General features: G+C 45.7%; 1 protein-coding gene across 1 annotated transcript; it reads right to left on the reverse strand.

The window, feature by feature from the left end:
- Positions 1-207: 207 nt before the first annotated feature.
- On the reverse strand, positions 208-26751 carry SEC22C (SEC22 homolog C, vesicle trafficking protein). Its single transcript, XM_054171325.1, has 8 exons — positions 26659-26751; positions 20760-20847; positions 20010-20219; positions 16488-16651; positions 13808-13990; positions 7078-7196; positions 5684-5749; positions 208-3445 (listed from the first exon to the last, which is right to left on the reverse strand). The coding sequence occupies exons 3-8, from the start codon at positions 20189-20191 to the stop codon at positions 3245-3247; spliced, it is 915 nt and encodes a 304-aa protein (XP_054027300.1). The 5' UTR covers positions 20192-20219; positions 20760-20847; positions 26659-26751; the 3' UTR covers positions 208-3244.
- Positions 26752-27872: the final 1121 nt, after the last annotated feature.

Below are 27872 nucleotides of genomic sequence, written 5' to 3' on the forward strand. Positions count from 1 at the left end.
TCAAGCTGGGCCAGGGGAGGTTTGGGCTGGATGTTAGGAAGAAGTTCTTCATAGAAAGAGAGACTGGCCACTGGAATGTGCAGCCCAGGGAGGTGGTGGAGTCACCATCAGGGGAGGTGTTTAGGAAGAGCCTGGATGGGGTGCTTGGTGCCATGGTTTAGTTGATCAGATGGTGTTGGGTGATAGGTTGGGCTTGATGATCTCTGAGGTCTTTTCCAACCTGGTTAATTCTATTCTATTCTATTCTATTCTATTCTATTCTATTCTATTCTATTCTATTCTATTCTATTCTATTCTATTCTATATTACAGGGGAAGTAAAAAAGGAAAGATTGAAAAGGTTGAAAAGGAATGAACAGTAAAGCAGAGCTTTGCTCACTTTGTAGGACAGATCTAGCCCCATCCTCCACCTAATCCACAAAGCACAAAAATTAACACAGAGGTGGAAAGGAACCAACTGGTTCTGTTTGATTTTACAGAAACATTTCCAGGAAAAACATTAAACCAAAGTGAACTTAATCTCCATCCACTCTAATTAGGTTAATTACACAAGCTATCCAAACACCTTGTTCCACCACTCTTGCTGTAGAGCTGTTGCTAGCATCACCTGGCATGGGGATGTGTTTGTTCTGTGCTAAAGCAAACAGATGCTCAGGAAGCAGCTGGAACATTACAGTTTCTTCCTATCAGCTCAACTGAAGGATAAAGAATAAAAGGCAGATAATGGTCCCTGCCCTGGCTCTAAATGCTCTGCCTGCCTTAAGGTATCACCAGGCCAGCTTTGTCCAAGCATACATCAAATCTCTTTTGGGCTCTTTAGCCAGATGGAAGCTAAAAGGGTCACACCATCAAGCAGAACTGGGGCTGAACAGCATGGCAACATAAAGCTTGTCAGTAATAGCCATCCCCACCCCCACCTGGGGTGGGGTCATCTGGGTGTCTTAAGGACACTGGTGGAGTTCTGGCTTCATTTCTCTACTTACACTCTGGCAGAAAACTGGGGTAATGACAAACAACTTTAATCCACTCCTTAGATCAGAACAGCTCCCTTATGGCACACAGCTCTAGCTGCTTCCTGAACTGGATGGCTACAATATTCCCCTGTCATTCCTACTGCAGTATTCCTCACAGAATTCCAGCATGGTGAGGGTTGACAAGGACCTCTGGAATCAGCTGGTCAAATCCCCTGCTAAAGCAGGGTCACTCACAGCAGGTTGCCCAGAATCACAATGCCCAGGCAGGTTTGGAATCTCTCCAGAGAAGGAGACTCCACAACCTATCTGGGCAGCCTGCTCCAGGGCTCCAGCCCCCTCACAGGAAAGGTTTTTCCTTATGCTCCTACAGTTTCATTCTGCTACCATTAGAGTAAATGGGCTGACATGAGGTGGAAGAGAAATACCCACATTTTACTACAGGAAAAATCTCTGGTACCAGGTCTCTTGATGTCTCACAGGCTGCCTGTCGCTGTGGTTGCTACAATCGGCTGCAGCACAGCAGCACTTCCAAGTTACAGCACCAGAGGTCCCTGGTCTGGCAGCTCGCTGCTAACCGTGTTTGCAGCATGAGCTATCAGGAAAATTCACTGAGGGGCAAGAAAGTCATTTTGTTAAGTGATTCTGCAGACTCAGGAAGGCAGCTCTGCATCCTGTTAACCTCTTTACAGCAACTAAAAGGTAGAGATTATAGGAGAGGAAAATGAACCTCTGGTGAGAGATACCTGCTGAAAGAAATGGGGCAACCAGAAACCAGCTTCCTGTGTAAAAACAGGAGAAAATCTAGGACCATACTTCCACAACACCACACCTAGAAACCTCTACACCTGCTCATTTTGAGGCTCTACAACCCTTCAAGGACAGCTATGCTTTTTCTTTTAAGCAGGCAACCTCAATTATTCCTGTGTGTTCTAAAATGCCCATATGCACCTCAACACATGAGGTACAAGAACACCCAGAGCAGCAGAGGTTAAGGATTTCAGCTCTTAAGGACTACATTCAGAAGTGCACACTCATAAATTCTTGGTGCAAGAACTCAACACCATTAACTGAAAGTGGTTTATGCAATAAAGAGAACCTGCTCTCACTTTCCATTACTGGAAATGGGCTTCCACTTCCCAGCTATACCTCTAGTTTCACAAGACGAAGGAGTTAGTTGGCTGCCACAAGCAGGCCTGGAGGATTTATTATCCACCCAGCCCAAGCAAACATGGAATACAAAGAGTGACCTTAGCCAAGGAAACAGAGGCCACTTGAGCTGAAAAATCACTTCCATTCACTTGGTTTATTTTATGCTGCCCCAAGCATGTTTGCAATTAACCAGTGAGCACACACTTCACCATGATGCACTGTTTAGCCAGGAGATATTTAGAGTATTTATGATTTTTTAAAGAGCCAAGGCTTTTCTTTTCCTTCAAAACCTAGAAAAATCACCCTGAAGCCTGTCCTAACAATTTTGCCCACTGACACTGAGCTCATCTAACTATGGCAAACTCCTTCCCTTACCAGTAATCTCTTAATGCTTAGCAAAGTCTAGAGGCAAAAATGTTACCCACCAGTCTGCCCTCAGTTTTCTCCACAACTTTAACATCTTCCAAAGCATTGGCAGGACAAGATCCTGAGCTGCTGGACTGTTACATAGCCAGTAAAACAAATGGCAAAATGCTGCCTGGATGGTGATAGTCAAGGAGTGAAAGCCTGGGTTTGGTAAGGGGAACCTCCCCCTGTCACAGAGTGGTAGGGGTTGGAAGTGTCCTCTGGAGATGGAGACCAATCCCCCTGCCAAGGAAGGTTCACCTAACATCCACCACATCCAGGTGGGTTTTGAATGCCTCCAGAAATGGAGGCTCCAACACCTCTCTGGGCAACCTGCTCCAGTGCTCTGCCATCCTTTAAGAAGCTCCTCCTGATGTTTAGATGGAACTTCTTCCATTCAAGGTTGTGCTCACTACCCCTTGTCCTGTCACTGGGTGCCACTGGAAAAAAACCAGCAAGATGACACCTGGTGAGATCTGCCATGCCCAGCTGCCACATGCCAGGTGAAACACAGCCACATTCTGCAGGAGAAGGTTGTTCCTCACTGGCTGTTTGCCATGATTACAGTGTCCTGCTTCATTTCAAGTTGCTCTGCAGTCTCCTCCTTGCAATCATCGGCGTCAGGGATCTTTAAAAATATCCCAAGCTATTTTGGGTCAGTTTCATACAAACAGAAAAAGGGGTTGTAAAAATAAAGTAGCAAACCCAAAGTCTTCTTCATACTTCACAGTCAGGCTGTTTCTCCATAAGCTGCCTTGTCAGTATCTGGTAAGAAGAAAGAGAGGCTACTCCTATGTGAAAAGCTATCTGCCAGAGGTTCCGTAACCCATAGAGGTAAACGTTGCAGGAGCAGATGGAGAAGAAGAGCACAAATGTCTTCACCTTCCTTGCTGAGCTGTAGAAGAGGTACAAGTAACACTGCAAAAGGACCAGAGAGACAGTGTTAGCATTCAGCCATGTACAAATAGACACAAGACACAGCTGGGAACTGCTGGCACATACCACAACCCTATCATGCTGAGGGTTGGAGGGGCCCTCTGGAGGTATCTAGTTCAACAACATTCATAGAAGCAATAAGGTTGGAAAATAAGGTGATCAATAAGGTCAGAGATCATCAAGTCCAACCTGTCACCCAACACCTCATGACTACTAAACCATGGCTTCAAGTGCCACATCCAATCCCTTTTGGAACACCTCCAGGGACAGTGACACCACCACCTCCAGTCTGAGACATTGCCACAGCAGCTTGCCCAGGATCAAAATGCCCAGGTGGCTTTGGAATCTCTCTACAGAAGGAGACTCCACAACCTCCCTGGGCAGCCTGGGACAGGGCTCCAGCACCCTCACACCAAAGAGGCTTCTCCTCATGGTCAGACAGAACCTCCTGTGTTACATTTATGTCTACTGCCCCTTGTTCTGTCACTGGGCACCACTGAGAGTCTTGCCCCACCCTCTTTGACCCTCACCCTTTAGCTATTGATCAGCATAGAGAAGATCCCTTCTCAGTCTGTTCTTTTCCAGGCTGAATAACTCCAGTTCTCTCAGCCTTTTCTCATATAAAAATCCATGCTGCTTGGATGTGCCTGTTCACTGCAGTGATCACTGAGAAGCTCAAGGCTTCCCTTTCACTGCTGTGTTGAAAAACCCTCCCCAAATAGCTGGAGTGGTGACCTCAACCCAGACCCTTCCGAGTAAGCAGAGAAATTGGAAGTCTGTCTGCACAACTGGTGTTCCTCCTGCATGTCTCAGCCTGGATTAAAAAGAGATTGAAAGCTGAAGCAGCTTTCCAAAACCACCATGGATTTCTGCAAAACAAAGGCTCAGGACAGCAACCCCAAATCTGCTTCTGCCAGATTTGTTCTTGGGATAGGTTGAGGATTTCACTGCAGACTCGGTAGAAGGACCATCATTTTTGTTAACAGGTTTAGCTGGGGGGGGGGGGTTCTTTTTAAACTGAAGAGCAGGTGGAATCCACTTGCTGAGCATGTGTGAAAAGCAACAACCCTTACAGGAGGAAACTAAAAGTGCTGGCAGAAGAGTTACTTTTTTAACTCAGGCAGCAACAGATCATGATTTCTCACTGAAGGTCACAGCTTCCAACTGTGCTGCTGACACAAGGAGAGATCAGTCTGCAGAAAACACTTCACATTTGAGCTCCATTTATGCACAAGCATTTTGTGAAGATGACTGCTATAGATCAAATGGATAAGAGAGAACTCCCTGGTTTAGCTTCTCTGGCTTCAGGTACTAACTGGAAACAAGCAGGACAGAGCCTTTCTTTGTGAAGAACAACAGTGCACTTGGTACTGAGACACAAATTAACATCTTAGAGCTCTGCCATAAGCAGAACTGTAAGAAGGCTGAAAGACACTAAATTGTGTCTTTAAGGATACAATAAACCAGCCTCCCTGCAGGTTTTAAGTACCATAGATGGAATCTTCAGATTATGAGCCAAATGCAACAGTACTAAGCAATGACAACACCCCAGGCACTGTGTTATTCCTTCTGCCAACCACTAACCCAGCTAGTGCAGATTCCAAGGATGACAGGCTACAAGGTGCAGACTTGACAAACATTTTGCCCTCAGTTTAAAGGTTGTGGACCACTGGGTTAAGCACTTAAAGAACCTTTGAAGAACAATCCCTTTGGAGCATACAGTATTTTCCTCAATCTGCACCAGGAGGTCAGAGAAAACAATCCATTAGTAAAAAATAGATGTAAAAAATCTATCCAAGGAAGTGAGGAACCACATTTGCCTCAAGGATTAAGAATAGTTTGTAAATTGGAATATCTGCTGATGTAAATTTGATGTAAATTAGAATATCTTCTATTTGCTTGGCCTTTCAAGGGGGTTATGCTACAGAAGTCCATCACTAATCTGCCACTGCCAGGAAGCCATCATGTCTCCCCCTTTAGGGAACAAACCCACCTGGGGGTTAGGACATTTTTTAATCACACTGAGCAAAACTTCTAACTGCAGTTTGCCAAGTGTTAAACCGTGGCTTTAACTCTGTTTCTGCCACCTCACTGCAATACCTCAGTGGTAGGCAGGGTAATAAAACCCAAACTGTTCCCCTGCTTAGCTGAGAAGTATTTTGTCTTGTATTTTTATAGCATAAAATAACCAGAGAGCATTTTCATTTAGAGTTAACCTACCTGTAAAACACAGGCTAGAAAAGGTAGGAAAAAAGCAATCACGTTCCCAATTCCTTCATGGTCCTCCTGTTTGGATTAAAAGAAGTGACAACTATGTCAGCAACAGCTTTTAGCAAGTACTGCTTGATATTTTAGAACATTCTATTTCATCAAGTGCCTCTCAGCCTTATTTATGTTGATTGACTGTAACAGTGTTAAGCAGCAAGCTCAATATCACTGAACGAGACACCAAGAACTGAGGCTTATGTGACAATTCCTGCTAAATAAAACTGTGTCACCGTATCATAAGGACACTGGTTTTTCCCTTTTCCTTTTAAAAGTTGTTTATAGTCTCACATTTGTTTATAAAAATTTACACAAAAGCATCTAGAACAAAGTACAAGACCGGAGGGGTAAGGAGGAGGAAGGGAGGGAGCGGGGAAGGGAGGGAGGAATGGAGGGAAAGAGGGAAGAAGGGAGGGGAGAATAAATAATCCAGCCTAGCAAGATAAAAATATTTGTTCAGGTTTTAATCTCCCTAGAAAAGAATAAAATGCAGTGTGCTGTGATCCACAAGAAGCCACATGTGCTGTGATCCACAAGAAGCCACACGTGCTGTGATCCATGAGAAGACACATGAGGTCTAGTAGGTGAGTAATCGATTGTACATTCCCCGGACAAACAAAAGACTTCTTGTGGAAGCCTTTTACAGGCATCCTGCAAGTATCAGCACCAGTGTGGCCAGCAGGAGCAGGGAAGTCATTCTGCCCCTGTACTCAGCACTGGTCAGGCCACACCTTGAGTCCTGTGTCCAGTTCTGGGCCCCTCAGTTTAGGAAAGATGTTGAGATGCTGGAAGGTGTCCAGAGAATGGCAACAAAGCTGGGGAGGGGTTTGGAGCACAGCCCTGTGAGGAGAGGCTGAGGGAGCTGGGGTTGCTTAGCCTGGAGAAGAGGAGGCTCAGGGGAGACCTTCTTGCTGTCTACAACTACCTGCAGGGAGGTTGTAGCCAGGTGGGGGTTGGTCTCTTCTCCCAGGCAGCCAGCAGCAGAACAAGAGGACACAGTCTCAAGCTGCACCAGGGGAGGTTTAGGCTGGATGTTAGGAAGAAATTCTTCATAGAAAGAGAGACTGGCCACTGGAATGTGCTGCCCAGGGAGGTGGTGGAGTCACCATCACTGGAGGTGTTTAGGAAGAGACTGGATGGGGTGCTTGGTGCCATGGTTTAGTTGATTAGATGGTGTTGGGTGATAGGTTGGACTGGATGATCTCAAAGGTCTTTTCCAACCTGGTTAATTCTATTGTATTCTAAAGAAGCATGCTCTAGTGAGAAACAGAGCAGCCACTCTTCATCTGGGTACCCAAGTAACTCCCTCCCTTTGCCACCTTTACAGGCTGCAGTTGAAGCAGGGTTACCTGAAATGAATACTCTGCCAGGTGCACTCCTCGAATGAGGTTCAAAGCCCCACACATGATGTTCAGCACGAGGGAGAGAATCCCCAGGGGCGTCACAGGCTGCATCCGGTACGTAGGGGCTTAAGAAGAAGAGAAAGACATCAGTGAAACTTTGCATGATTACTTTGAATCTTTCAACAGAGAATGACTCAGTCATCTCATGTGGGTCTTAAACATGTTTTTAAAAGCTTTTAAATGCTTGCTCCAGAGAAGGCAAACAATGAACAGAAACACCTTTGCTGCTTGTTGCTGTTGTTGCATTACACTGCTCAGTCCTTCAGACAACTAAGGTTCTGGAGTATATTTTTAATCAGATTAACCATGAGAAGTTTTTCTTGAGCTATTTGCCATTTACATCATCTTTCATGGTGCACATAGGCATTTTTCAACTGTTTGCTAGAGATTAGCAAACTTAACACTCTTCACAGGTCAGTAGAAAAACTAGAGGCTTCCCTAAGAGCTTGGATTTCTGATACCCATAAGAGCAAGGCAGCAATTATCTCTTCCTCAACTGATCATTAAGTATTTCTTCCCACTGAGAGTTTGAGGGCTCAGTCTGGTAAACAGCAATTTAGTTTCAGGTACCTGCAGAGTTTCCATAGAGCATTTGGTGCCCTGAAGAAGCAGTTGCCAGAATGTAACTGCAGCCTCCAAGGATTTTGATGCTCTGCTGCTAGAACGGTTGTTGTAGGAATTGTCATGATGATACTAGCAAGTCACTGAGGAGAAAACATCTGTCACAGAACTGCTGCTCTTACCTCTGGGCTTCTCAGCCTGATAAAACATGGCCCAAATTGGGGCCTAGGAACTGGCTACTATAGGCCTGGCCTTTGAGCCACAGTTTACAGTGCATTACAGTTCCCCTTCTCCCACTCTGCCTGTGTTTCAAAGGTAGTGAATTATTTATTTCCTTCTCCACTACTGCTACTTAGTCCCCAAATGCCATGTATCAGCATGATCTAATTGATAGATACCTAATTAAGGTCAAAGCAATTATTACAAACATGTATTTAACTTCTGAATCTGCCAAGTCTAATTCAGGCTTTTGGTAGTCCAAAAGCTCACCTACTTTTTTTTCCCCCCTTACCTATGGTAACTAACTCAGCAACAGACACCACACCTAAATACTCACCTACATTTCATCCCTGCCTTGCATCATCACAAGCAGAACACTGTCAGAGAAACAACACCACAGGTAATTTGCAGCTCAAACCCAGATCCTGAGTGGCCAGGAGAAGTTGTGGACGCCTCATCCCTGAAAGTGTTTAAGACCAGGTTGGATGAGGCTTTGAGCAACCTCATCCAGAGGGAGGCAGGGGATTGAACTAAATCTCTGATCTTCCACCCTTCCAACTGAAGCCATTCTATGATTCTATGAACCTCTCCTGCACCAACATCCATAACATACAGGAGAGAATGACTGAGCCCTCATGAGGTCTCCCCAGCTCTCAGGATCTTCTGCCTCCTGTCCAGATATAGCCAGCTCCTTACTACTGTAGTTAAGCTGTGCAACACAGCAGAGATCATCTCTGGCTTCACTTCAGTGACAGATGAAACACCCTAACAGCTTCAGTGCTGCAGTGCTGTGTGGTCTAAGATAGGAAAACACTTGTGTCATCTCCTTCAGGAGAGATTTTGATAGATGGATGTTAAAAACAAATTAATGCAAGGATATAAAGAATCCTTTCTAAGTGTCTGTGTAATTGATTTGTCTGGCATGCACTCAGGCACTGACACCTCCATAATTTCATCTCCAAAGCAGCTGCAAAGGGAGCTGTATTAATTCTATTTGATATATGTCACATTAAGTGGCATTGCTGTACATTATTGTCAGACACACATTCATGTAAATAAATGGTGCAAGTAACTGTCATTTAAAGGCAACTTGGCCTCTTTTTCGCTATGCAGTGGAATCTGAGGTCCAAACAGCACATTGAAGAGAGGCTGTGCAACCAGGTTTGTCCATTCATTGATGCAAGTGTTCAGTTTCCTACTACTTTGGATAAATTCAGCAGCATTGCAGCCATCTCTCTCTCTCTGAAATTTCCTAACAAAGGCAACAGCTTCTTCTTGGGCTTACATCAAAGGCACTCAGTGTCTCTCAAAACAAATAATTATTAAGCACAAGTGCCAATTCTTAGTCTGCAAGATCCTATACAATCTATGAAGAGCTTTCAGTCCCCAGGGAAGGGTTCTTTGGCCTGGAGAAGGCTCCAGAGAGACCTTGTGGCCTTTCAGTACTTAAAGGGGACAATCTCTTCAGCAGCACTTATTGCTACAGAACAAGGGGTGCTGGTTTTAAACTAAAAGAGGGAGATTTAGACTAGGTAGAAAGGAGAATTTTTTCACACTGAGGGTGGTAAAACACACAGGTTGCCCTGAGAGGTAGGAGATGCCCCATCCCTGGAATTATTCCAGGTCAGGTTGGACAATCAGCTGAAGATCCCCTCTCAGTCTGCTCTTTGTCTGAGACAGTACCATTTTGCACAAGCACAATTCAATTCTTATTGGGTTTCAAAGTGATTAGACTCTTCAGAGAGCAAGAAACACACAGAATGTGTTCTGGAGGCTGTGGATCTGCAGGTCTGAACATGTACAGAACAGCCCTGTGCAAACACCCTCAGACAATGAAGAAATTGAAACTTCTGCCTACAAAGGATTTTATGAGCAGAGGCCTCTGTTTCTTTAGCAGAGGCTGATGTGAATGCACCTCACTTTGTCCTCTCTCTTCAAGGCACGGCACAACAAGGGCTGGACAATGAGTCACATACTGAAAGCTCCTGATAAAGACAGCACCAGGAGTGAAAAATGAAATCAGACTCAAAACATTATCAAATGCAATACATGCACACAAAAGACAGGGATGTGAGACATCTTCAAAACACACCTGAAAGAGGACTCTGAAGGACTCCCTGTGTGCCTACAAAGGGCTGAGAGCATTCATCAGGGGAGCACAATGCTGCATAATTTAGCAGCACGCTTACTAGATGAATAGCACGAGTTGCTCTACTTCATAGAGCCAGCTCTGATGTGAAAACTCTCCCTTTTCACAGAAAGCTACTTACACTTCACATTGCCTCTCTACACACATCACACCACCCTCCAGAGCTTTGTCAGCTGTGCCCAGCTCCAGACACAAGGTGAGGCTTTTGTAACAGCATCTGGGTTGCATAGATGCTGATTAGGAATACAATGCTAGTGGCTTTCTAGCAAGAATTGGGCTGGGTTTAGTGAAGAAAGGAAAGAACAAACAGAAGAAAAATTGTACAAAATAAAGAAACAAAGATAATAAAAGTTCTTGTTCCCATATATCCAAACAAGGACAAAACTGCCCTGACTTTTCAGGCCCCTTTCATACTAGATGTTGATCTGTTCAAGGGCAGAAGGGCTCTGCAGAGGGACCTCGACCGACTGGACAGATGGGCAGAGTCCAACAGGATGGCATTCAACAAGTCCAAGTGCCAGGTGCAGCACTTTGGCCACAGCAACCCCATGCAGAGCTACAGGCTGGGGCTGGGGTGGCTGGAGAGCTCCCAGACAGAAAGGGACCTGTGGGTGCTGGTTGACAGCTGCCTAAACATGAGCCAGCAGTGTGCCCAGCTGGCCAAGAAGGCCAATGGCATCCTGGCATGCATCAAGAACAGTGTGGCCAGCAGGAGCAGGGAAGTCATTGTGCCCTTGTACTCTGCATTGGTTAGGTCACACCTTGAGTCCTGTGTCCAGTTCTGGGCCCCTCAATTTAAGAAGGACATTGAGACTCTTGAACGTGTCCAGAGAAGGGCAATGAGGCTGGGGAGAGGCCTTGAGCACAGCCCTGTGAGGAGAGGCTGAGGGAGCTGGAGTTGTTTAGCCTGGAGAAAAGAAGGCTCAGGGGAGACCTTATTGCTCTCTACAACTACCTGAAGGGTGGTTGCAGCCAGGAGGGAGTTGGCCTCTTCTCTCAAGCAACCACCACTAGAACAAGAGGACAGAGTCTCAAGCTGCACCAGGGGAAGTTTAGGCTGGAGGTGAGGAGAAAGTTCTTCCTAGAAAGAGTACCTGGCCATTGGAATGTGCTGCCCAGGGAGGTGGTGGAGTCCCCATCCCTGGAGGTGTTCAAGAGGGGATTGGATGTGGCATTTGGTGCCATGGTTTAGTCATGGGGTCTGTGGTGACAGGTGGGACTTGATGATCTTTGAGGTCTCTTCCAACCTTGGTGATTCTGTGATTCAAAGAAGAGCCACAGGATGAGATCACACAGCTCAAATGAAGACAGGAAACCAGCTAGAACTATGTAAGGAAATTGGTGTTTTGAGCAATCCATTGATTGATTGATCTTCTCCACAGAATGGAGACACAAATTCTGCTCCCCTGCAACCATTAACACTTCAACATATACATGCTCAAGAAGTTTCCTATATAGCAGAGCCATAACAAAAATAACATTAATATGGGAACAAACACTATCCACACAGCTAAACTTAGAGCAGCAAAGTGGGATTCAGCTGGGTAGGTGATGATGAAAGGAGAGAGACACAAGCCAGGAAAGCTGACTCCAGCTGAGGGAAACAGATGATCACAAACACGATCCTTAAAATAAAGGCAGAACAATCTGTAAGAGTATTTGGGTTGGATCAGAGAGAACAGCCAGAAATACAAAGCCAGATGGAAAATAAAAGCAAGCAATTAAGGATATGGGGGAGCTGCAAATGTATTTTTGATCTGTGGACACAGACTAGCTTGCAAATGTTTACTGGCAGTGAAACTGTTCAGTTCTAAGCCCTCTCACACCAGGGAAGTATTTAACCTTCAAGTGCAGTTCTGAGGAGCACTCACTGGCAAGCAAAATGTTTGCAATTCTATTTTTTCTTCCTCCTGGCCTCTGCCCCTCTATAATTTAACTTAAAATACCTCTGTCAAATTAGATTCCAGCTCATCCATCAGAAGCAATAAGACTGAGAGACTGGAGCTTAATTTTATTAGTGTTCCTTAAGCCCAGAACAACACCAAAAAAAGAAAAAAAGAAGAACAGAAAAGAGGAAATACAAGCTCATGGCACTGGCTGCATTTAAACTGCCATGCTAATGCTAATTAAAATAGAGACATGGCTTAGTGGAGGACTTGACAGTGCTATTTTTAGAGTTGGACTCAATGATCTTCAGTCTTTTGAACTGAAATGATTCTGTGATTTCACTTTGTAGAGGAAGTAGGTAGGACTTTGACTAACAAACATAAACAAGATACCAGTTTTACAATAAATTAGAGCTTAGTACTTCTAAGAGTAGATTAAAAAAAAATCATGGAGTCACAGAGCTACAACCCTGCTGCCATGGGCACAGACACCTCCCACTGGCCCAGGTTACTCAAATGAGAAGGGCACCAAAGCTGGGGAGGGGTTTGGAGCACAAGCCCTATGAGGAGAGGCTGAGGGAGCTGGGGTTGCTTAGCCTGGAGAAGAAGTGGCTCAGGGGAGAACTTATTGCTCTCCACAACTACCTGAAGGGAGGTTGTGGACATGTTGGGGTTGGTCTCTTCTCCCAGGCAACCAGCACCAGAATAAGAGGACACAGTCTCAAGCTGTGCCAGGGGAGGTTTAGGCTGGATGTTAGGAAGAAGTTCTTCCCAGAAAGAGAGATTGGCCATTGGGATGTGCTGCCCAGGGAGGTGGTGGAGTCACCATCCCTGGAGGTGTTTAGGAAGAACCTGGATGGGGTGCTTGGTGCCATAGTTTAGTTGATGAGATGGTGTTGGATGATAGGTTGGACTGGATGATCTGGAAGGTCTTTTCCAACCTGGTTAATTCTGTTCTATTCTGTTCCATTCCATTCCATTCTATTCCATTCCACTCCACTGTAAATCCCTATCCAACCTGGTCTTGAACACATCCAGGGATGGGGCATCCACCACTTCTCTAGGCAGCCTGTTCCAGTCTCACAGTGAAGAATTTCTTCTAAGTACCTAACCTAGATCTAACCTCTTTCACTTTCAAGTCATTACCCTTTGTCAGTATTTGTTACAAAAAGGTCCCCTGTCAAGCCTTTATGTGTTGTCTATGCAGGCACCTGTTGTTATATAGATGTTTTATTTCTCTTGAAGCACAGCTTCCAGCTTTGTTGTAATATAGATGTATATCCTCTTCCAGAATTTTAGTCAAATGCATTAAATTTTAAAGCATAAGGTAAAAGGAGAAAGCAAAGAGGAGAGAACAACCCATGACAGACAGTCTGGGAATTTAAGTTTCACCCTCAGCTCATATTCTTCTCATCTTTTCCTTCTTTAGTGCTGAAGCAACTCTGATTCAGACTGCAATTGTGTTTCTTGCACTGAAAGTTTCCAAGCAGCAATGCATTAGGGGAGCTTCTTTTGTCAGACAAAATTTAACAAACAACTCTTTGAAAGGCAGGAAAATTCCATCTGGAAAATGCCAAGTCCAGTCACAATTAACTGTCCATGTAGAGAAGCTCATCTAAGGTTAGGGGGGAAAATAAAAGACACCAGCACAAGTCCTTGAAGGCTCTGATGCATACCTGCTAGGATCTACAGACCATATGTTGTTTACTAGGACATAAAGTTAGTCTTTTTCCTTGGGTTTCACACACATGATGTGTCTCTCTCTCAACAGGGAAGGGAACCACTGCTGTTGCAGGTTTTCTCTGATGTTTGCAGTTAGGTTCAGGAAGTCTACTGTCACCTCTGTGTAGTAGTAACTTACCAACCTCCACATGAACACCTGGGTGCCCACCATTGGCCATCCCATTCATCAGCTCCGTGTCTTCTAGTTTCAGCTGAACTGGGGGCTGGAACTTCAGCTCCTCCTCAACCTTCTCCCAGCTGGCCTTGATTTGAGAGGCAGGCACACGGTTAAAATGACATTTGACTTTCTGAATAACGTTATCTGGAACAATAGAAATCATGCTTCAATTAGCTCTGCAGAAGTTAAGTGCCTGAGGCAACTGTTAATCAAATCATGGCATTCTTTTTTTGATCATTCTTAATTTCTTCCTTCATTTCTTTTCTTATTAGCTTCAGGAATAAAATTCTATCATTGGTTAGGAGAAAAAAAAACTACCTCTCCTGGGTATTTGACATTACACCCAGTCCCTCCAGGACACTTTAAATCTCCATGTTCTGCCTGAGAGTGGACTGAAAATGAGTTTTTGTATTTCAGAGTAGATGTTAAGACATAAATCACCCATGAACGACACACAATCCCAGCAAGGTGGGGGTTGGAAGGGACCTCCAACCCTCCTGCTAAAGCAGGGTCACCCACAGCAGGCTGCACAGGATGACAATATTCAACTGGGTTTGGAATCTCTCCAGAGAAAGAGACTGCACTGGGCAGCCTGCTCCAGAGCCCCCACAAGAAATAAGTTTTCCCTCTAGTTTAGGTGGAAACTCCTGTGTTCTAGTTTGTGCCTGTTGGCCCTAGTTTTATCACTGGGCACCACTGAAAAGAACCACTGCAGGAGAAGTAATTCCATACAGTGTTTTAATAACATCAAGTGCCAGTTTTTACCCCAGCACAGATAAATGAGTTCCCCCTATATCTGAGTCATGAAGCACCTCTGATGGGCAATCCCACAGGGATGCCACCAATGTCCAAATCACAGCTTTACATGTAGGTCACCCTTCCTCATCTCTCCCTTTCAACTTAACACCACTTGCAAGCAAATCCCTTTCCACAAACACAGTTGCTGCTTTGACCCAAGCTGCACTGAAAGTAAGTAGAGAATGTGCCCACGTACAACCTGCTGACGCCTCCAGAGCTCAGCTACCTCACTGTGGATATACTGCTACTGCCTGTTTCATTGTGCAAAGACATTGGCAAATTCAAGCTATTTCAAACACTCAGGGAAATAAAACAGGATTTCTTGGCAAAATAACACATATTCTTCAGAACCCTGCTGTTGGGTGCAATACAGATGTGATAGCTGGAGTATGAGTTTTGAGAGCACCCAGGAGGACTGCATGTTGTGCTAGAATCCAGAGTGCCACAAGCATTCCTCAGTGAAAAATCCTGTGCTTTACCTTAAGTCAGCATGCTGTAATTAGAACCACAGAATCAATAAGGTTGGAAAAGACCTCAGAGATCACCAAGTCCAACCTGTCACCCAACACCTCCTGACTAACTAAACCATGGCTTCAAGTGGTAGCACATTCCAATGGCCAATTACTCTCTCTGGGAAGAACTTTCTCCTCACCTCCAGTCTAAACCTCCCCTGGCACAGCTTGAGACTGTGTCCTCTTGTTCTGGTGCTGGTTGCCTGAGTGAAGAGACCAACCCCCACCTGGCTACAACCTCCCTTCAGGGAGCTGTAGAGAGCAAGGTGGTCTCCCCTGAGCCTCCTCTTCTCCAGGTAAGGCAACCCCAGCTCCCTCAGCTTCTCATAGGGCTGTGCTCAAGACCTCATCCCAGCCTCATTGCCCTTCTCTGGACAGGCTCAAGTGTCTCAATGTCCTTCTTAAGTTGAGGACCCCAGAACTGGACACAGTGCATTGTATGTAATTACCAAGGAAAAAGCAGCAAGTGCATCTTAAATCCAAACACAGAAAGAAGAAAACAATACAAGAAATAAATAGATCACACAAGTCAGCAACAAAATACAGCATAAAATTAAGAATGAAAAACTGCATCTTGCTTTTTCCTTTAAGAAGAGCCTTTAGCAGTTAGAAGAGGCTAGAAATTCAAAAGGAGCAATTTAGATCACAGTATAAAGTCACATCATGCCAGGAACATGCCCTGCAGGGAATCCACCCAAGATCCAAGATGTGTAATACGCTCTCCTTGTGGATTTCTCAGTCATTTAATCATGATCTTAACACTGGAATATGGACAGCAGTGAGCTCACTCACTGCAATTATTTTATCTTCTCCCAGGAAAGAGTCTCTCACTGCAAGGGAATTGTGTTTTCCAAAGGTGTGAGGCTCAGTAGAGCAGCTGCTAATTGGCAAGAAAACCATTTTTATCTGGTTAAAAAAGAAACACTAGGCATGATTATGAAGTATTTTGTGACTCCAAGCAATGCCAGAAGAAAAGCTGCCCACAACAATCCACTCTGTCTGCCTTTCTTCCTGCACCCATCTGTCTCTGCTTGTACAATTTCTTTAAATTAAGTTAGAAAGTGTTTGAGATGTGGGTTTTTTCCCTTCTGTGCTTATTTATTAATCACACAGCACTTTGTCTGTCTATTACAGGGGCTCTCAGGAACTGAAAAACCAATAATCTAATAGTTTAATGCAGTTAAAAGATCTCCCCCTCCTCCTCCTCATGCAGCTAAAGGCTCATACACAGATGTATTTTTATGATCAGGCCTTGGCCAGGAGACATCGTTTAGCATCATATAAGTAGCAGACACAGAATTCTTACTACTAGAGAGAATAAAGTGACAAACCAAATTCAAGGAAAGCATATGGTCTGGAAGCTAAACTGATGCTTGTTGTGTCATAGGAAGCAGCAAATTCCCACTGAAGCTCCTCCAGGAAGCAAAACGCCATGATGGTGGAGTAGCTGCTGGAACAGATAGCCATGCAGGCAGTATCCCCAGAAGAAAGGAAACTGAAATGGAAAAGGAGAAAGAAACATCAACACAAAGAGGTGAAAGAGTCATGCTGAACATGAGAAGCAAACTGTGCTTTCTGTCAAAACAAAATGTACAGACTCTGCTGGAAGAGACAGCTAAAAAAAAACCTGCTGCCTGCAGCACTGTGACAGTCCTGCAGGCCCTGTAGATGGAACACTTCAATCATTCATTGTAGAGCCACAGAATTAATAAGGCTGGAGAAGACCTCCCAGATCAAGGCCAACCATTAATCAAGCACTGTCAAATTTACCACTGTTTAGTGGTGTATGTCCCTCAACACCACTTCTAATTCCCTTCAGGGACGGTGACTACACCACTGTGCTGCGCAGCATGGGCCAGGGCTTGACAGCTCTCCTAATTTCCAACCTAAACCTCCCCTGGAGCAGCTTGAGGCCATTTGCTCTTCTCCTATCATTTGTTCCTAGGGAGAAGAGACCAACCCTCACCTGACTCAAACCCCCTTTCAAGCAGTTGTAGAGAGCAAAAAGATCTCCCCTCAGGCTCCGCTCCTCAACTTCCTGTTCTCCGAACTACAACCTCAGCTCACGCAGACTCTCCCCAGAAGTTCTTTAGACCCTTCACTAACTCTGTTGCCTGTCTCTGTACTGGATGTTAGGAAGAAGTTCTTCCCAGAAAGAGAGATTGGCCATTGGATTGTGCCACCCAGGGAAGTGGTGGAGTCACCATCACTGGAGGTGTTTAGGAAGAGCCTGGATGGGGTGCTTGGTGCCATGGTTTAGTTGATTAGATGGTGTTGGGTGATAGGTTGGACTGGATGGTGTCAAAGGTCTCTTCCAACCTGGTTATTCTATTCTATTCTATTCTATTCTATTCTATTCTATTCTATTCTATTCTATTCTATTCTATTCTATTCTATTCTATTCTATTCTAATTCTATTCTATTCTATTCTATTCTATTCTATTCCTATTCTCAAACATGACAGGCAGGAAGAGCTTGAAACAAAACACAGTGGCATTCCACAAACAGAAACTGAAAAAAGCCCAAGTTTGCTCACAGAAAGCAATTCCTTGCTCCTGCTGACTATGACAACTCCATATTACCAGCAAGAGGGATTTGTTGGCTTGCAAAACCCAAGATATTCAAACACTGCTCTTGCTAAGCCATTCATAAGCAATAAAGGTAAGTTTGTATCAGAAACAGCACAGTAAAAATTCTCCTCCAAAATGTGTCCCTCTAACACTGAGGCCGTATTTATGCAGAAGTTTCCACAACCAGATGGCCCAAAAACTTCCAGGAAACTGAAGAGGGCACTCATCTGACTAAAACATAAGCAGGTACAGCAGGATAAGAGACATCACTCTCCTCTAGGCTTCAGTAAGACAGACAGGGATCAGGGCACTGAGCTCAGATGTCAGCACTCAAAACTTCCACAACCCTCACCATGATCACAGATTCGTACCTACTGGAAGCAGCCTGAGGAAACCTTAAGGCCCTCACAGATCAGCCATTTGTTAGAAATTACTTGGTATAAAGCCCAAAGTTTTGAAGCTGTACAATTATTCTCTCCCTGTATTTTCCCTCTACTACTTTTCCTGACTACTTATGTAAGTCACCTCTCACACCCAAGTATTTGTGGTTTCTATTTTATCACATTTTTATGTGTTTGCTAGACTGTGTACTTAGGATTTCTGGTTTTGATTAGCTCCATTACAGCCTAGTTACACTGGGCATGTTCCCTAAATTCCTTCTGCCCCCAGCTGACAGCTGAGGATCAACACCATGCCTGTGTAAAACTACCTTCTCCCAGTTGTCAATAATTTATAGCCTTGTTGCCACGGATCTGTTTGCACTTTTCTCATTCCAGAGCCAGATAGATGCAGAGACCACAGAATATTAAAAGCAGCAGAACGTGCTAGCAGTAAAGGGCACAAGTTCTCTTGTGGGATAAGGAATTAAAATGCTAATCTCTGCTTTTCCAATTGATTCAGTGCAAGTTCATGGACCTTCTTTCTTCAACCTCTCCCCCAAAAAAAGAGGTAACTTCATTTCAGCTCAGTGTTACTTTGAGTTCTCTTATATTTGCTAAGCAGAAATGCAGCCACCAGCTAAAGCTGCTTTTAAACCTAAACTAAAATCAATAGTAAGTGAAATTTCTCATCTCTGAATGAAACTCTACTTTTCTAAAATAAAGACTAGAAGATTCTTCTCCAATAAATAAGAGCAAAGATTTAATATTTCTCCATGCTGGCTGTTTTCAGGTCTCCTCAATGCACACCCATCAGCCTGAGCTTCTGGGGACTTGACCCCTGCTGGTATTCAGCAAATGGAGTGGGCAGCACATACGAGGGAGCCAAGGCAGAAGCAGAACTGCTGAATCCTGAGAGAACAGTGAGACCTCAGTCACTGAAGAGTTTGGAGTTTAGACCAAGTCATTTCCAGTCACTAGGATGCCATGGAACCACAGAACGGTGGAGTTTGGAAGGAACTGATGGGGATCATCTAGTCCAACCCCTTTGCTAAAGCAGTGTCATCCACATCAGGTTGCCCAGGATCAAATATTCAGGTGGGTCTGGAATCTCTCAGAGAAGGAGACTCCACAACCTCTCTGGGCAGCCTGCTCCAGGGCACCATTACCCTCACAGCAAAGAAGTTATTCCTAGTGCTCAGATGGTACCTCCTGCATTCCAGTTCGTGCCCACTGCCCCTTGTCCTGTTGCTGGGCACCAAGGAAGAGTCTGGCCTCATCCTCTTGTCCCCCAGCCTTCAGCTCTCGCTGGGCACTAAGAAGATCCCCTCTCACACTGCTCCACACTAAACAGGTCTGTCAGCCTTTCCTCCTCACTGAGAAGCTCCTGTCTCTTCAGCATCTTTGCAGCCAACACTGGACTCTCTCTGGCAGTTCCTTGTGACTCTTGAACTGGGGAGCCCAGAATTAGACACAGTACTTCAGATGAGGTCTCACTAGGTCAGAGCAGAGATTGAACAGAACGCTTCTCAACCTGCTGGCCACGCTCTTCTTAATGCACCTCAGGATTCCATTGGTCTTCCTGGCCACAAGGGCACATTGCTGGCTTATTTTAGAAGTCCAAGATACTGCAATTACTAATAGTAACAAGTCCTGCCTCTCAAGAATAAAGCATTTGCTACCAAAAAATTACAACTAAAATAAGTAATTCTTAACATATGCTTACTAAACTGAGTAGGAGCTGTGTGGCTGTGATGCTGAGAAACGAAGCAGTTACAATCTAGACATGCATGGTGGGATTTCAGAGTCAGGCACCACAGAATACACCTAAAGGTCAACTAATTCCCAGCCAATCATTTCTAAATGCAAAGCACAAAAGCCCAACCAAACGACAGCAGAGACTCACTGTATGCTAAGGTCACGTCCTTTTGCCGTGCCTCGACTTGGATAATGTGCCAGCATTGAGGACAAAGCCTTTAACTTCCTCCTGCATTCCAGAAAGTCCTGGTTGAAATGAAAATCTGTGGAGGCTGAGAGGGGAAGTCCATCCCTCACCCGCACCACACAGGCGAAGAAGATCATGGACATTCTCCACTGGAGTACTCATGAGGACAAGCTGAAAATGAAACACAAAATGGAGTTAATGGATGTGATGCTGTTTACAAGCCAATGTGCTAGCCAGGAATGTGTCAAGGTAAGAAATCTGTCAATGGTTATTCACTGCTGCTACTGAGCAAACCTCTTGTAGCACCACTGCCACTGAAAGGTGATCAAACCGTTCTCAAAGGTGATGTCTGTGTCTGTTTTCTGCCTCTCTCAGACAAAAAGGTGAGGCAGAGGGCTCAACAGAGGAATGTCTAACTGAGAAATCACTCTTTTCCCCTCTTTCTTCTTTACTTCAAGCATCAAAGATGCTGGCAAACTCCTGAAAGGTACTGATGGAAAGTGGCTGACTCTCACTGATACACTGCATCTGCACTACTGTTCAGTTATTGGATTTTCTGGTAGAACACACGAATACAACAATAAATTCTAGCCTGCTAGACTCTTTTTCCTGAATCAGCTAGGACTAAATATAGAATAAAAGTTGCCTTCTCTAACTTCTTACTCTTTAACAGGTCACAATCTCCCATAAAAAGCTGTTACTGGGACTTACCTGGTACAGTCAGAGCACACAAGAGATCTGTCCCTCGGACATACCATGAGCATGCAGTGCAGGATGTTAGAAGGCTAAGGCAGCAGCCCTGAAAGAAAAGCACACAGAACAGTTTAAAAATGAATGACCTGTACAGACATTCATAGTTACAATGCAAGATTTCCCAGCAAATCCCACAAAGCATTTTGCCTCAAGGAGGACAAACAACTCATCTTCTTATCCAAGATATGTCAAAGGTTAGGGCTGGATTCTGGACCTGGTCTCAAGAACACACAGCCCCTGGGCTGAAGGAAGAATAAATAGTCTTCCTCAGACACCAGCCACTGAAGAAGAGGCTTGACCCTGGTGATCCCTCAGATTTATACAGAAGTTGCCTCAAGTTGTGCCAGGAGAGGTTTAGGTTGGATATTAAGAAAAAATTCTTTCCTGAAAGAGTGGTTGGGCATTGGAACAGGCTACACAGGAAGGTGGGGGAGTCACTGTCCCTGGAGATGTTCAAGAAAGGTGTGGACATGACAATTTGGGATGTGGTTTAACGGCCATGGTGGCATTATGTCAGTGGTTGGACTTGATCTCAGAGGTCTTCTCCCACTGAAACAATTCTGTGATTCTGTATTGTACATGGGATGAAATCCCTTGTGGTCAGTTTAGGGTCACCTCAACGGTCCCCTCCTCCCTGCAGGTGCCACCTCTTACTGCCCCCCAACATGGTACACAAGACTCAGCAGTGAATTCAGTCTGCACCCAAACCCTTGGTAGTAACTCTGAATATCAGGGCTCTCACTTCCAGAAGGAGCCACTGTCTGTGCAAACATGCCCTGAACTTCAGAAAGTGCCATCACTGAAGAGAAACTGAGCTGAGAAGTAAAATCACTGACCAGAATTGGTTCTATTCTAACTCAAACCAGGACAATCAATCAATTCCAAGCTGCATTCAAAAACACTATGAAATGATACATAAAATATTTCTGATGCTTCAAGCACTGTTTTTAAGTTCTTCTAGCTCCCTCTACAAAAGCAGCTCTAAACTAGCAGACTTTCAGTGATTATCACAAGGAAAAAAAAAGGCATTTACTCTGCTTTAGGCAAATCAAGCAAAGTGTTAGGGGGGAAAAAAAAAAAAGAAGAAAAATCACAGCATGAACTCCAGTTTTTGATAGAGGAATGACAGATTTAAACAGCTCTGTATCAAACAGTTCATTATGCTGCTCAAAGTTTCTTTGAAACCTGTCTCATCATCAAGTGCTTTTCTTGTCTAAGAAGGTAAGAGTGCAAAGTCTCTTCTACTTCAGGCATTCACAAACTCTTCTGCCCGTAGAGCTGCTCTGATGACTAACAAAGGTTGAGTTCTCACCACAAGCAGCATTAAGAGGATCTTATTTCTCCTCCACAGGAATCATTTCCCCATAACATGTAGGAACTCAGCCCTATCAGAGGGCTGCAATTTGCCAGCATGATAAAGCCAGCATCCCTTGTCAGAGGAACTGCAAAATTGCACATCACTTTGTTCTCTTAGAAAAGCAAGTCCTGGGCCACCTGCTCTGGGAAACCCTGCTTTAGGAGGGGGATTTGGACTAGATGATCTCCAGATGTCCCTTCCATCCCCACCATGCTGGGATCCTGTGATATATATTCCTCCCTAGGGATAACACCACCTATAGTTAACCAACTGCACATACAAAGCTACACAACTTGCCAAGACATACAAACCTCCATGCTCCAGGGCAAAAGGTTTTCCCTGAATACCAGCTGCCCATCAGAGGGATTTGCTGCTCTCCTTTGAAAGATCTGGTAACAGTCACCATCAGGCAGACCTCCAAATTAAATGGCAGACTTCACTGGAGAAATGACTCAGTGCTCCTCCCCTGCAGAACACACCTGCTGCCACATACTATCAGACTATCACTGCTCTGTTCATCCAAAAGGTTTGATTTTCAGTGTTTGTTTGTTGTTTTGTTGGGTTTTTTTAATCTACCTGCCTTTGAATTTTCAGTTGTGCTGCCCAAAGAGGCTTACAGGGCCAAGCTGTAAGTGCAAGTAAACTAAACATCTCAGGTGCCTTTTGGTTTTCTGAAAATAGGTAGAATAGAAAGGTACATCCCCTACAGAGAGAAGATTCCAATTCCAATTCCAATCACAACAGAGGGCAGCTGAGCACGACCTCAGGGCACAACAACTGGAAATGTGTTCACTGGTCCTATTTATACAGCTCCCACTTTACAGTGCAGAGGAATGTCAGTGTAGGTAACACCTCAGCAGAGCACAGAGGTGTGAGATTTGAGAACTGCACCTGTAAAGACTTCTGAGGAGCTAAAAAAAATTATATAGAGAGAAGATATTTGTAATTCTGGGGTTTATTTGAAATGTTGCACAAGCTTAGCTAAGAGATACAAGAGCCAACATAACACTACAGAAGGTAGAAAAACCTCAAAGTAAATTCATGCAACTGGTTCCTACATCTCTAGGTAGCTCTTCTCACCAACCACCCATCACTTGAACTCATCCATCCCTCTCCTGCCTCTTTCCCCAGTTCCCAGCCCACCTGCTCTGGCACCGAACCTCAGTGTGGCTTTGGAATTTCTTCTTTTTTCTCTTGTTACCTTGCACATCAGAAGGTGTTTAGTGCCTGTGGCAAAGCACAGCTGCTCACATCACTTTCCTTCTGAGCTGAATCCCTCGCAGGTCAGTCTTGCCATGGCACCCGCGAGTGAACACACACCAGCAAAACCTACCAGGCTGCTCAGTCTGTGCACGTAACCAAATGAATCTATGGTCTTATCACTTCAAACTGACCTGTCCTCCCCTCCTCCAGTCTCTTGCAATTTGCATATGATTAGCAGCCCAAAGTATCTGCAACTGACTTTACGTGGCAGTCCTTTGAACTCAGCTCCTGAACTTTAGAATCATGGAATTGTTTTGATTGGAAAAGAACTTTAAGATCATCAAGTCCAACTGTTAACCAAACATTTCAAGTCCACCAATAAACCATGACCCTCAGCACCACATCTACATGGCTTTTTTATACCTTCAGGGATGGTGAATCCACTTGCCCTGGGCAGGCTGTTCCAAGGCTTGCAACCCTCGAGGGGAAGAAATGGTTCCTAATGCCAACCTAAACTAGCCCTGGTGCAACCTGAGGCCATTTCTTCTTGTCCTATTGCTTGTTTCTTGGGAAAAGGAACTGACCCCCACCTGGCTCAAACCCCTTTTCAGGTAGTTGTAGAGAGCCAGAAGGTCTCCCCTCACCCTCCTTTTCTCCAGGCTAAACAAACCCAGGTACCTCAGTTGCTCCTCACAAGGCTTGCTCTCCAAGCCTTTCACCAGCTTCATTGCTCTTCTCTGGATACACTCTAGCACTTCAATGTCCTTGTTCTGAGGGGCCCAACACTAAACCCAGTACTCTGATAATGTACTTGTATCTTTTAATTAAGCAGATGTACTGTATCCAGAACTAATGATATCATGTCAGGTCAGCTATTTCACTGGGCCAAGGCAAGCAAAATCCTGAGAAATACTTTAAGTGGTTGTTTCAGAAGAACAAGTCATAATTTATGACTGAGGTAAACAAAGCCTGGGTTTTCATTACTTGAAACATCTGTACAAGTAACAGCACTTCAGAAGAAAACTGTTTAGTGCAAGACTCGTAGACACAGAATACATTTTTCAGCTTTACCACAAACAAGACCCTTCAGGGTGTTCTCACTGAAGCACAGTTCCTCCATCCCTCGCTTCCTAGGTAACAGCCAACTCTCTCCAGTGACTGTGTAGGGATTACCAAGGCAGCCTCACTCAGACCTCTTGCACTTTACCTCACTGTTATGCAATCTCCTTCAAATAAGATTAGACTCAGTTCACAAGTGCCAGACATCTCCAAATGCTAGACAAACTGCTACCTCATTGTCTGTAGAAAATAATCAGCTCAACAGGCTACCAAGGCAAACCCCAACCAGCACAGAGCTCACAAGAGGAACTACATTTAAAAGTACTGTTCTTCAAGAAACTATTTCATCTAACCACCAAAAGCAGAAGTTTCCCTCTAAGAATGGCATAATACTAACAAGGGATGTCTTGTTACCAAGATCTCTCTCTTAAGCATTCACCTTCTTTCCCTGCCTGTTCACATTTCCCTTCTTTCTAGAGGTGACACACGGGACAGTTTCAAACCCGACAACATCCAATGATTTTGTCCAGTTCTGATCTTCCTATTGAAGGGAAAGCAGAAAGCTTCAGTGAAGTTACCACAGTCTAGGAGACTCCTGAAGCACTCTGTGAAGTTTTTTAGATAGGATAGCTTGATACATGACTGTAACTATTGCACCTAATGCATCTTTCCTTGGGCAGAGGAAAAGGACTCCCTTCAGAAGGGGTCACAGACAACTACAGGTGGGATGTAAGAATATCAGAGAGATTCAGGTTGACTGAAACACAAAACATTTAACAGAGCTGCAGATCAAATGCTGGTTTCAGTCTCAACATGAAGAGAAAAAGAGTTGAGACATGGCTCATGAGAGACTGTTACTACTTCTCTGCAGAATCATGAGGTGGATTTTATCCTCTTCTCGTATATAAAAGGAATATCTGAAATGCTGTTAAATTTCTCATCTTCTAAGGCTGCAGTAAGAGTATCCATCTGCTTCTTCAAACCTGCTCTCCCTCAATGGTCACAGCAGCTGCTGACCAAGTATCACAGACCTAGAGCAGAACAAGAGCCATACTCCAGATTTAGCAGTGAATAAAGACAATTTGAAAGCAGGATGCCAACTGAACTTTTAAAACAGTATTTGGGGATATCAAGAGCCTATAGGCTCCTATAAGTCCTACAGGCTTTATTCTTATCCCCAGAGGGAAGCATGTAGAAAATTCTTACCATCCCAAACCTCCTGTCTACACACACTCCTATGAATTACCAGAAATAATGAGTGTTGCACGAAAATCAAAACCCAACACTCAATCCCACCATCCACTGCACTGCCTCTGTCCTGACTCTTGCCCCAATCACACAACTTTGTAAGGCTGTGAAGCTCCCTCGCTACATTCATCTCTCAGAAACATCAACCACTTTATCTGCTCCCAAACACACACCCATTCCTTCCAGCCTGTATCCAAAAGCCTCCTGAAGCCCACCAACCTTCACCACGTAACTAAGGACCCTTTCCCATGTGCATCCTATCGCACTCATCACGTTATACACACCCGAACTCCGCACTGGAAGCCTCAAACCCACAAAAGCACTTCTTCTCCATACTCCCCATCGAACCCAGACACCTTGAAGGCCACTCTTTGGTACTGACAAGTCTCCTCAAGCAACCAGACCCTCTGAAATCCTGCTCCTACCCCACAGGACCCAAACCCTCACATTATCCTAGCCCATCTCAAGGCATCCCCAGCAGAACACAAAGACCTCCTCAGGGTCCCAAGCCCTCCTTGTCCTACACCCCTCAAACACTCCAAGAAAACACCAAATCCTACACCACAGTACAGGACCTCCACCCCAAAATGCACATCATCCTCGCTCATCCCCACTCCATCCCCATGTTCCTCAAGACCGCTCACTGCCTCCCCACACTCTCCTTGCACATCTCAAACCGTACTTCCCTACCAGGGCATCCCACGCCCTCAGATCATCCCTGGTCATCCCGGACTCACCCCCTCAGAGCCCATTCCTCCTCGCACACTCCCTCAAGCACCCCGAATCTTGCTTCTCTGACACCACATCCTGACATCGGAGCCCTGCCCAGCCTCTCGGGGCCCACTTCCCCCCGCACAAGCCACGGCGAGCGGCACGGCTCAGCCCCACCCCGTCACCCCCCATCCCAATGGACGCAAAAGATGACTGGGGGTTGGAGAAGAGGACCCGAACCCCCCAACCCCCGCTTCCCAGGACCGATTCGCCGCTCACCTTCCCCCCGCCCCTCGCCGCGGCCTCGGGCCTCTCCCCGCGCCGGGCGCCGGCGGCAGCGCAGCCCGGCCCGCCCCGCCCTTTTCCGCCCACAGAGGCGGCGGGCAGAGCGGCGGCCGCGCGGGGCACGCCGGGACGGGCGAGGCCCCCCGTGCCCGGTGCGAAGTCGGCCCGGCAGCCCCGGGCGCGGAGCGTGGCGCCCCAGCGGCGGGCATGCGGAGGGCTAGGCCTGGGAGAGGGCCGCGGGCTGTCGTGCTGCCCCGGGGCCTCCCTCAGTGGCAGGCCGCGGGCCCATCGCAGCCTCCACAGCGGGCCCGGCACACTCGGTCAGGACCTGAAGGAGAAGCCCGGGCGTGCAGGGCAGCGAGATGAGGCCGCGGGCTGTGGGTGCCTGTGGCCTGCCGCGGGCGCTCGTCCAGTGGAGGCTGGGGGAGCTGCAGTGGAGCCCCTGCCGCAGGCATGGGGGGTGGGGGAGCAGAGGGATGTTCACAGCGCACATGGCCTTGGGCAGCAAGTTGAACAGAACCGACTCTCGCCACGTTCTTCTGCGGGCTGTTGGTTGAAATAAAACAAAGCTCTGCAGCTCAGTTCTTGTGCTGCTCTGCATCCTGGGTGACAGATGGGTGGTTGTTTTTAATTAAGAGCTGCTGCAGGAGATGAACTGGGATTGAAAGTAGATTACCCTTTTCCTGCCTTCTGGTGGTGGCAGGAACAGAAGAAAAGTCGGGAAGCTCTGCATCTGGAATGATACCTGTGCCTCACGCTGGGCCTTGTGCCAGTAACACTGCAAACGAGAAGAGGAGGCTCAGGGGAGACATTATTGCTGCCTGCAACTGCCTGAAGGGAGGTTGTAGCCAGGTGGGGGTTGGTCTCTTCTCCCAGGCAACCAGCACCAGCACAAGAGGACACAGTCTCAAGCTGTGCCAGGGGAGGTTTAGGCTGGATGTTAGGAAGAAGTTCTTCCCAGAAAGAGTAATTGCCCGTTGGAATGTGCTGCCCAGGGAGGTGGTGGAGTCACCATCCCTGGAGGTGTTTAGGAAGAGACTGGATGGGGTGCTTGGTGCCATGGTTTAGTTGATGAGATGGTCTTGGGTGATAGGTTGGACTCGATGATCTTGAAGGTCTTTTCCAACCTGGTTTATTCCTATTCTATTCCTGTTCTACTCTATTCCTGTTCTACTCTGTTCTATTCTACTCTATTATTCCTATTCTAC

Source organism: Dryobates pubescens, chromosome 21 (assembly GCF_014839835.1).
Source record: "Dryobates pubescens isolate bDryPub1 chromosome 21, bDryPub1.pri, whole genome shotgun sequence".
NCBI lineage: Eukaryota > Metazoa > Chordata > Aves > Piciformes > Picidae > Dryobates > Dryobates pubescens.